The 11,938-nt window shown below is 38.0% G+C and overlaps 1 protein-coding gene across 2 annotated transcripts; it reads left to right on the top strand.

Annotated features, from left to right (window-relative positions):
• The first annotated feature begins 531 nt into the window (after nt 1-531).
• On the top strand, nt 532-11,172 carry LOC106177242 (toll-like receptor 2). Of its 2 annotated transcripts, none has more exons than XM_087016107.1 (2): nt 532-1,122; nt 8,749-11,172. In XM_087016107.1, exon 2 carries the CDS (start codon nt 8,761-8,763, stop codon nt 10,852-10,854), a length of 2,094 nt encoding a protein of 697 aa, XP_086872233.1. In that variant the 5' UTR covers nt 532-1,122; nt 8,749-8,760; the 3' UTR covers nt 10,855-11,172. The 2 variants fall into 2 exon arrangements, with proteins under 2 accessions (XP_086872233.1, XP_013415421.2); XM_013559967.2 differs by lacking the exon at nt 8,749-11,172 and adding an exon at nt 2,105-5,527 and having other exon boundaries at nt 603-1,122.
• The last annotated feature ends 766 nt before the right edge of the window (nt 11,173-11,938 follow it).

The raw sequence follows: 11,938 nt of genomic DNA, 5'->3' as shown, positions 1-11,938 counted from the left end.
TGCTGGTACGATGAGGTTGTGGGAATGCAGTCTTAGTTCTTAGTCATTTTGTACAGAAGTTATTGTGGTGATGACGACGACCGTTTGGAACTTTCAAACATTATTTCTGACTAATTTTTCTAACAAATTCGAGAGTACATATAATCTCTTTCTCCATACCGATCGCGCATTTCTTTGTTTTCATTCCATTGTCTTACCCTGTATGCGTGATTGCCAGAAAATTTCCATTTTCAAATTACATTTCACCACTGCTAATTTCTAAAAGCTTGATACCAATATGTACATGTAGGTGATTACATGAGTCCCTAGTATTTTAAATTGACTCAGCCTCTTTCGCAATGTTTACATCCGCTTTCTCTTTATCAGCACAATGTATTTAAACGTGTGAGTCACTCCCTCATTATTCTTATAGATTTAGCAATGATGGTTGGATTTTGAAAGAGTTTGACAATTTTTATTAACCCTCCCATTCTCCACGTGAAGCATGACAAGTGCTAGGCAATAGACAGTCAGTAACTTCCTCGTTATCTGATATAAGTACACATAACCTGGAAAAATCACATGTCTCCAACTACAGTGTTTGGCATACAAGTGGAAATCTAACACCCACAAAAAATGCATCACTTGTTACGAACGTAAGCCCATAACATAAACTGTAACCAGATGTACATTTTAGCACAAAAGCATCCAGGCCTGGTTGGTTACACGTACTGGTTCAAGGATATTTTGTACATATGAATTACTATATAATAGGGCCTTTACTGATTGGAAATAAATTTACCAATTAATTGGTTAAATGTGCTTTATCATGAGCATGTTATTAAAATACACTATGAACTCGCCAGGGCTCATCCACACTGTTTCTCTTTTGCTTGCCATATGTAGGTCATTACATGAGCCTCTGGTATTATGAAATGACTCAGCCTCTTGTGTCCTATTTACGTTCCCTTTCTCCTTTATCAACAGCACGCACATAGCAACTGAGGTACTTCCTTAATGCTCCTGTAGATCTAGTCATGGCAGTTGGGTCATGAAGGCGCTTGGCTGTTAAAAAAATGCTCCCCATCGTCTACGTGAAGGATAAAGAGTGCCAGGTATTACATCTAGATGCAACAATAAAAGGTAAGAGGTACTTCTGACTATTAAATTTGAAATGTCACGTGACGTATTCTAGCACTCTTGGCACTTTCTCCATCAATTTGTACAGGTGATATTCATACCATATAACCCAATACTCTAATTAACCCCTAACCTGTACCACCATATGGGGCCCAGGACTTCCATTCCTAGAACTACCATTCCTGTCACACTGTTATAATAGTTTGCAGATTTGCAAACACTTGTGCAGGTGTAACGAAACTGAGGGTCTGTGTAGCAAAAAAAAAAAAAAATAAATAAAAATAAATAAATAAATAAATAAATAAATAGATAAAAAATAAAATAAAATAAATAAATAAAAAATAAAAAAATAAATAAAAAATAAATAAATTCGCCCTCCATTTAGTTATAATTGTTTAGGGTTAGCCTGACCTAAAAGTGAGTCAAAATCTAGGACGAGGCTTACCTATACAAATGAATGGGTAGTGGACTATATCATGGGGGACACTGCCACGTTACACCGGTGCATGCAAACTGTATAAGCTGCATCACTGGACTAGATGGGGCTACCTGTAGGTACATGTAGCTATAGGTCACTGGTAGAAGTCACTTACACGATACTTCCCCATATGTATTTTTCATTAACAGCTGGTTGCAGTTAAGATGATGAAATCTGATGAGCACTTTCATAAGACAATTAAAACAACCTTATCCCCACATGCCTGCTTCCTGCCTGCCTGTTTCCTTGAATCTTTGATGATAGCCCAGCTCTCAGGTGATGTGGTGCGGCACTGATAAATAACAGTATGTTGGGGGACATATTATTCATTCCGAACCCCTCTTTAGTAATTAAAGCGCATAAAATGTGGTTTTCGTGTGGATCAGTTCATGTAGGGTGGTATAAAATTTTGGCATATATATTTTGCATTTTTTTTCAGTGACTATAAGAACCACCGCCTTAAAGAATGTACTAACAAAAATCAGAGTGACTCTTTTTTACCTTTAGGATCTACCTGCCATGACAATCAATACTGCAATAGTGGCATTCGTGTTGACGCTTACAGGTGCTGCAGGGTTTTACTGTCCGCCAAGGTGCCACTGCAAATCATCTCTTCGTCAGGTAGAATGCCATAATTTGAATTCGACGCAAGTTCCACATTGTGATAATACGACGTCAATTTTGGTTCTGAACGACATTTGGATATCTTCTTTGCGAAACGATTCCTTTGCAGGACTGTCGCAACTGGAAAATTTGACGCTGAGTAGTAACACACTGTCACATGTTGAAAAAGGGGCATTCGAGCCTTTGGAGAATATTCTCTCTATAGATTTGAAAGGGAAACTGCTGTCTCTAGATAATCTGGAGTCGGCTTTTTGCCATGTATCTAAAACAATACAGCGACTCTGCCTGAATAGATACAAAGGAACAAAGACTACCGAATTCCAAACTCCGAGAAGTTCCCTCTTCCTTTGCCTTAATGGCAGCGATATCACAGAACTGGACCTTAGCTATAACAGTTTACACACGCTTCCTGTCTCCTTTTTTTCAGGATTGACAAAATTGCAAAATCTGATTTTACGTGATAATCATATTGCCTTTAGGAAGGAAACATTTGTTGGCTTGAATAATCTACGCTTGCTAGATTTACGAAACAATCACTTGAGTCAAATCCCAAACTTTGGAAATGTGACGCATCCGTTTTGTCCCAATTTGCTTGAATTACATCTTGCCTATAATGACATCAGCTCTCTCAACTCTGCTGATTTCATTTCCCTTAAATACTTAAAAAGGCTGGATATTGGTTGGAATCTATTAACAAAATTCCCAAATAATATGTTTGGATACATGCCTGAATTACAATTCGCCTTTTTACAGCATCAACGAAACTTGAAAGAAATTCAGGATCTGGCATTTGCAAGTGCTTCTCTTTTTCATCTCGATATCAGTATCAACAACTTTCAATTCAATGATGCAAATTCGGACGTTTTTTCTCATGCCCCACATTTGCAAGAGCTGTACATGTCCGACAACCATCTAGATAAGTTCGACGATTCCGCACTGGAAAAGTTATTTAGAAACCTTACAAAACTGAGAAAACTCATTATTAGCCAGACACGATTGACTCATCTTCCACCCAAATTTTTTGAGACCAAACCGTTCCTCCGTGAGCTACAACTTGGGTCAAACCAGTTGTCGTCGTTGGATCCAGTCGTTTTTCAATCTCTGTTTTCATTGCAAATGCTATATTTGGAAAATAACCTAATTCGTACCATATACGAGTCATCGTTGCCACCGTTCGTTTGGAAAAACCTTACAAAAATTAGCCTTGCAGAAAATCTTTTTTCTTGCACGTGCGATAATTTTTGGTTCCGTACTTGGATGGACACAACCCAAACAACGATTGTGGCCCTTCATCAACGTAACTCATACCGTTGTTATGAGCCAAAGGAATTAGCTAAATCTCCGTTTCTAGATTGGCATCCAACCAAAGCCCAGTGCACGCCGCTGCCAGCATGGGTCATAGCCAGCGCCACCGGAGTCTCTGCAATGTTATTTCTGGCACTCGTGATAGTGGTGTCCCACCGTTATCGATGGTACATACGCTACTGGTGCTTTACACTGCGTTCACGTTACAAACGCCTCGAACCGTTTGAAAATAACGGTACCTTCGTATTCGACGCATTTGTGTCCTACAACTGCTACGATCGCCATTGGGTTATACAAAGACTTCTCCCGAAATTGGAACATGACGCTGGTTTCAAACTTTGTCTTCACGACAGAGATTTCATCGTAGGCCATGACATCTTGGATAACATCGTGGACGCTTTAGAGGTCAGTAGAAAGACGATTCTCGTGTTGTCCAACAACTTTGCTCAGAGTCAATGGTGCCAATTGGAAATGACGATGGCTCATCACAAGCTATTTGATGAGAACAAGGATATCCTGGTCTTGATATTGCTCGAGGACATTAAACCTGAGAACCTCAGCAACAGACTGACCCTGTTGCTAAGGAAGCAGACCTACATAGAGTGGCCTCGCGAGGAAGAAGGTCAAGACCTCTTCTGGGAAAGAGTGAAGGCAGCTCTCCAAAAACCGTATGGGCATGGAACGCTATAATGATATTTCACATCCAGTTTTAAGAAACTTTGCATGGCCCTAGAAATGAACCAAGCGAATCAAGTATAACTTTAAATACTGTAATTAATGAACTAATCAACAGTTTTATCTTACTGCTTTTAAAATGATTTAAATGACAAAAAGGCGAAAATGTATAGTGTATTCAATTTTGGAATATTGTTATATTGTTGTATATCATTAAAAATATTGTTATGTATCATGCATATAGCATTTATATTACATGTATGTATTGTTATATACAGTATAATGTATCATTAGGTATCTTGGAATACGTTGATTTAGTAAAACAGGATTATATATTGTTTTAAGAGTGGACTTCTTTACAAATTGCTTTGCACGATCCCCTGGGTGCTGTCATACCAATAATTCAGGTTCATTTGAATAGAAAATTACTAGTGCACCTAATTCTTATATTGTCGTACCGGTAATTAAGTGACCATTCCCAGGCCCTATCGTACAAACTGTGGATCGATCTATATCCAAGGTGATTCTCACTAAATTGCAATCAGCTGAAGCGGCTTAGATGTCTGTCACGACTACTGAAGCTGCTAGGGGATAATAATTATCGTTTAATTTCCCTCCTGGGACCGTGGGAGGCAGGAATCCATTGTAAAGTGCGCGCCATGTTTGATCCGCGGACTAGTTAGTCCGCAGATCAACTGGTTGTGACGGCAGCCACAGGAGACGACTGCGAGAAATTGTTACAATCCTTTTGTTATCTTTACACTACCGTTTTAACAGTGCAACTTGGTATCTGAAAGTTGGCAAAAAAAGAAAAAAAAATGGTGGAAAAAGTAGGGATACAGGATTGCCAATGGTAATCGCTTATGTCAGGGTTCATCCATTGTATCATTATTTTCACAAGTGTACAAATGAAAGAATTAACCTCTTCAGGCCTTCGGGTGCATGATGATAACCATTTCCAGCACAGCCTGGGGGTGAATATCATAATTTTATTAGCTTTCCAAAAGCGTATAGAGGCAATTCCCCCCCACCCACCGCGTACTGTTTGTATAGACTTGAGTAATGATGTCAAAATAATGATTATTATAGGCCCGGGGCCAGGTCTGTATTATAAAGCTTGACTGATAATAAGAAGTGAATTAACCACTTGTTTGTCATCTAGGCAGTAATATGCATTTGTCATGCAAAGACACGCTTTACAGAAGAGCTTATAAGCCTTACGCCCTCTCTCAGTATAAAATTTCCATATTTACCTGCTAGAAGAACAAAAAAAAAAAAAAAAAAAAAAACAAAAAAAAAACAAAAAAAAAAAAACGCAAAAAATAATCTGGACAGGTCAAAAAGGTATACGTATTCATACAAGATGTGAGCAAATAAATAAATAAATAAATAAAATAAATAAATAAATAAATAAATAAAATGCAATTTTTTTGTTGAGAACATGCATAAACCGGTTACTGAAACCGTGTGTACATGCATTTTAACAGCGCAATAAAGTATACAGGTTAGGTCGATTGCACTGGAGGTGAAAAATGTGTTTCAGTTTAAGGGCATTTTGCACAAATAAATTACATATAATAGGACCATATCTGACGGGAAACGCATTTATCAATATCTCTCAAACACTATAAGTATGAATATTGGCAATCGCTTCTCAATATCAAAACGTTAAAAATAAATGCATGATCTCGCTTCGGTCCACGTGCTGTTTCCTTTTTGCTTGTCATATGTAGGTCATCTTAAAGGCCCCCTAGTGTTATGACCTTAGTCACTACTTACAGGTACATTCCCTTTCATCCTACCCATACGCTCGATACGCGCATTGTACTTCACGGATGATCCTGTCGATTCAGTCACGACGGTTTGAAGGTGGAGGTGCTAGACTAATTTTTTAAAAACTCTCCCTGAAAGATAAAACGTGCTGCAATATAGTTTACAATACCTAGAGGCACAATTAAGGTGAGAGGTTTTCGTGATTATTAAGTTTGTAGCATAAATCCAGATTATATTAATTAAGGTTATTCTGTCTTACTGCTTCCTGTTGTCAACTTCACTTCGACAATTTGAATGCACAGGTTAAACCTTTACAGTTTTTTGTCAAAGTGTGTGTGTGTGCTTGTGTGCGTGTGTGTGATTGCACCATCGAAAGCAATTTTATATATACCTATTTTGAAATATTTATTCAATAGTAATACACCCAGCAGGCATAGTCGCGTTGGATCAACGTTGAAAACTGTACGTTGAATTGCCGTTGATCTACCTAAATTCAAGGTAAATTCAGCGTTGATCCAGCCACGTCAAAACACCGTCATAATGTGACGTTGACTCAACGTTGTATTTTGGTCATTGACACAACCTTGCAGACATGGATTGTAATTTAAAATATTAATTATTGAAAACGTGATACTTTGTTTATCAATACTTTATCATAACTAACTTTATCAAAATAATAAAAAAGTGTTTTAAAGTAAAAGTGACAGTTGTTTTGTGTCTTTAGTGAACCAGTGAATTTTCTTAACTTGTTATTCAGAAATACATTCCAATAAACTGAATTCCTTGCAAGGTCAGCTAACACTAGGATGAATAATTTGCTGTAAATGTGATGGAGTGAAGTTAATAAAGTTGACAGTTTTCGGTACCCTGTTATAGATAAAAAGGTTGAGGTGACTGTGACTTTGTTATATATATATATATATATATATATATATATATATATATATATATATATATATATATATATATATATATACAAGAAAATAACTATATATATTAATCTAAACCTTGGAAATTGTAACTTAAAGGCCATGCATATATACCCTACATATATTTAGCCATCAAACATGTCCTACTGCTAAACACATCCAGGCTAAAAGGGTGTACCACGCTTAGGAGCTAAATGCGTTGAAAAAATCAGACAAAGCAGGCACTTGGATGTTTTTACAGTGTACGTTATAATTGTGTACCTGTGTTTTGTACCAAAAATAAAAACATTTCAGGTCATTTTAATGTCTTTTCATGCAAGAATGTCTAACAACTGGGGTTGATACAATGTTGTTATCTGACGTTGAGTCAACTTTCAAATCCAATGTTAATCCAACGTATTTTCATAGTTAAGGTTCAATGTTGTTTCTACGTTAAAACAACATAATTTGCCCGCTGGGACATGTAGCTCGGCGTGTCTAGTTTTCTCCATTGCGACCCCCCCATGTTTTTTCAATCATGCGTAGGAATTAATAAACGAACCTAACTTCCAAGGCATGCATTATACTGCCAATCATACTTAATATATTATTGTTTAATACCTTCATGTTTTTGTAACTGTTAATGAATTTTATGTTCATATGAGCCTAGGAAGCAAATCTTAAAACCAGGAAGCAAATGAGGATGTAACGTGGATATCTTTGGCTGTTGTGAACGCAAACACTCCACTTCTACCGGTAGATAATAATATACACACTGCCACTCATAGCTGCATCACTGGAGTAAATATCTATATATAGGCCACTGGTTGCAGTCAATTACACAGGCTTTTCAAATACCAGTACATGTTTGACTTTAGAACGTTTTTTTCCTTTTGCCTACACTGTCTTGTATCTTCATCAGTATTTAGTGCCGCCAGGAAGCACACACTAGTATTCAACTTTACTCAATTATGCTAAATTGTGAAAGATTATAGAAATTAGTATATACTTGTAAGCCATGGTGGCATTTTTTTATACAAAAAGGTCGTCTTGGACATGCTATATGAAATTTCTTTGTATTTTTTTACCTTTATTCACAGCCTTAATTGTGTTGCTTTTGTCTCGTACTGATATGTGTTAAGAAATGATACGGACTTTTCTTGCGCGTACCGTATCTTTTGCCAAACCAAATAAATTTCAAAAGGATTATCGATTTTGAAATGTTTTCTCATCTATGTAGGTCTTATTGAATATAGATTCCAAATCCATGTCTGTTCAGTGGCGGATTTAGAGGGGGTCAGGAGGTCCTGATCCCCTCCCCCTTCGGTTTCTGAAAAACATATCACTCCGATATTCCCCCTCTTGAAATAAGAATTTTAACTAACTAAATCATAGTTCTAAACCGTACCAAAGGGTACTGTTTGCTCTCCAAAACCCCAAAGATTTTACGGGGCCCTTCACCCTAAACCCACAAAAGGGGCGATAGTCGGCTTCGCATCCGAGCTCTGTCGTTCCGTTCCCCCCTTCAAACAATCCTTGATCCGCCCTTGAGCTCGAGATTTTTTTTTTTTTTGACACAACATGGTATGCATGAAATCGTGATTTTCCTGATCAGAATCTTGGATATACTTGTAGAAACAGATAAATAATCAAGCCATACCATAGTGTTATTGGAGTTAAGATACCGTGGGATAATATTCACTAAACATTTCATCAGTGTCGTTGCTAGAGGTGCACGAATATTGTACCTGTTTGGTTAAGGCCTTCACAAGGACAGGGTTACTAGAGCTTGGGACTGAATCTTCTAAATATTTAACATATACGTTGAAAAATATGAGAAATACATGCCGTTGTTTTCATCTGCAGGTTTGTTCCGACATGAAGACAGCAGTTGCGGTACTGGTTATCTTTATGCTAAGCAACTGGACGGTTGAAGCTTTCTACTGTCCACAAGGATGTCGATGCGATCATCACCGTCGAAAGGTGAATTGTAATTATTTGAACCTGACCCAGGTCCCCAAGTGCGACAATGCGACCTTGTCTCTGTTCCTCACCGGCAACCGGATAGTCACTTTGCAAAACGATTCTTTTGCAGGCCTTTCTCAACTGAAAAATCTGTCGCTGGGCAGCAACCATCTGACTGACATAGACATTGCTGCCTTTCAACCCTTGATCAACATACGTTTCATAAATCTGACGGAAAACACTAGATTACCTCTGGATATTCTGGAGCCAGTGTTCTGTTATACATCTAAAACAATACAAGTACTTTCAATAAGCAAATTGAAAAAACTCTCTAGAACCAAAACACTAAACAGGTCTCTTTTCCGTTGCCTCAAAGGTAGCAATCTTACAAAGTTGGGCTTGCACAATAATGGCATCACCACTCTTCCAGGTTCCATTTTCGCAGATCTGACCAATTTGAGAACCCTCCTTTTTCGAGGAAATGGTCTACAAACTGTAGAGACTGATACGTTTGCTGGTTTGAGGAATCTACGCTGGTTAGATTTACGTAATAACCACCTGAACAAAATTCCAAACTTTGGAAATGAAACGCATCCATTCTTCCCAAATCTGTTTGAATTAAGCTTGGGTAAAAATAACATTAACTATGTCACACCTACTGATTTAATAGCCTTAAAAGGTGCCAAAAAGTTAGACTTAGGATGGAATTTAATCCAAATTCTACCAGGCAACATGTTTAAATACATGCCCAAATTGCAACATGTTATGTTAAGGCATCAGCTGAATTTGCGATCGATTTTACCGATGGCGTTTGCCAGCAATTCCCTCATCTATCTTGACATAAGCATGAACAAATACAGCTTTTCCTCGAACCAATGTGACATATTTTCAAATTCACCAAACTTACACGATCTTTCTATGCACAACAACCAGTTGAATGATATGAATTCTACCGCATTAGAGACAATGTTCCGCAATCTCACAAAACTCCGGAAACTGTATATCCATAACTCTAAGCTAGCAAACCTTCCTCCAAAAATGTTTGCTAACAATGGAATGCTGAGTACGCTTCAACTGCAATCTAACTACCTGTCAACGTGGGATCCAATCGTTTTCCAACCGCTACTGTCATTAAAAAAACTGTTCATGGATCACAATAACATTCGTATTCTAAATGAAACGTCGTTTCCTCAGTTCATATGGACTAATCTGACGGAAATTAATTTGGCGGGAAACCCCTTTTCCTGTACGTGTGAAAATTTATGGTTGCGGAATTGGATACAATCCACCAAGGTAAAACTCCTACAGCTCCATTACTACCAGTGTTACGCACCCGAAAAACTGGCAAAAACCCAGTTTCTAGATTGGCATCCTACCAAGGCCCAATGCACGCCGCTGCCAGCATGGGTCATAGCCAGCGCTATCGGAGTCCCTACACTGTTATTTCTGGCACTCGTGACATTGGCGACACACCGATATCGCTGGTACATACGCTACTGGTGCTTTACACTGCGTTCACGTTACAAACGCCTCGAACCGTTTGAAAATAACGGTACCTTCGTATTCGACGCATTTGTGTCTTACAACTGCCATGATCGCCATTGGGTTATACAAAGACTTCTCCCGAAATTGGAATATGACGCTGGTTTCAAACTTTGTCTTCACGACAGAGATTTCATCGTAGGCCATGACATCTTGGATAACATCGTGGACGCTTTAGACGTCAGTAGAAAGACGATTCTCGTGTTGTCCAACAACTTTGCTCAGAGTCAATGGTGCCAATTGGAAATGACGATGGCTCAGCACAAGCTATTTGATGAGAACAAGGATATCCTGGTCTTGATATTGCTCGAGGACATTAAACCTGAGAACCTCAGCAACAGACTGACCCTGTTGCTCAGGAAGCAGACCTACATAAAGTGGCCTTGCGAGGAAGAAGGTCAAGAGCTCTTCTGGGAAAGAGTGAAGGCAGCTCTCCAAAAACCGTATGGGCATGGAACGCTATAATGATATTTCACATCCAGTTTTAAGAAACTTTGCATGGCCCTAGAAATGAACCAAGCGAATCAAGTATAACTTTAAATACTGTAATAATGAGCTAATCAACTGTTTTATCTTACTGCTTTTAGAATGATTTAAATGACAAAAAGGCGAAAATGTACAGTGTAGTCAATTTTGGAATATTGTTATATATTAATTGTTATATATCATTAAAAATATTGTTATGTATCATGCATATAGCATTTATATTACATGTATGTATTGTTATATACAGTATAATGTATCATTACGTATCTTGGAATACATTGATTTAGTAAAACAGGATTATATATTGTTTTAAGAGTGGACTTCTTTACAGATTGCTTTGCACGATCCCCTGGGTGCTGTCATACCAATAATTCAGGTTCATTTGAATAGAAAATTACTAGTGCACCTAATTCTTATATTGTCGTACCGGTAATTAAGTGACAATTCCCAGACCCTATCGTACAAACTGTGGATAGATCTATATCTAAGGGGATTCTCGCTAAATTGCAATTGTAAGTATTGCGATAGATGTGCGGACCAGCACAATGGAAGTCTAGGGAGCGGCCGATGCCCTTTTGTTCGCTAACCGGGGGCTTGGTGCGTTTACTGACGTCAAGGGTGGCCAGATCCCCTTGATGAGCGAAACCAACATTTTATTGGTCACAAAAATTCCTTTGTTTTTAGTCTCATCTGCTGATTTCGCATTTTACAGTAGTAAATTTCTCATCGAAGAAAAAAAAACGGAGGAAAATAAGAGTAAACGAGCCAGCGAAACAGAATAGAAAGTAAGCATAGTAAATAACTACTACTTAATAGTTTAAAGTACGTTTCACGTTTACTATACTGGTATGTAAAAGTGGCTTTACGTACGTTAAAAAGTCTAGCTCCAGTTAATGCCGTTAAACGCTACCGACATAGATCGTAACTTTGCGTTTTCTACTTTTGTTAGCACAGTAATACAGTAATGGTTTGTGCGTTGTTTTCTACAGTGCTCTAACGGGAATGATTACTACCGTTTTATTTAATATTTCAATGAATAATGCCGCTTTTGCTAGAAAAAAGG

Source organism: Lingula anatina, chromosome 6 (genome assembly GCF_051362555.1).
Source record: "Lingula anatina isolate TDL-2025a chromosome 6, LinAna3.0, whole genome shotgun sequence".
NCBI lineage: Eukaryota > Metazoa > Brachiopoda > Lingulata > Lingulida > Lingulidae > Lingula > Lingula anatina.
Note: the sequence above shows the minus strand (reverse complement) of the source record. Positions and strands in the feature narration are given on the sequence as shown.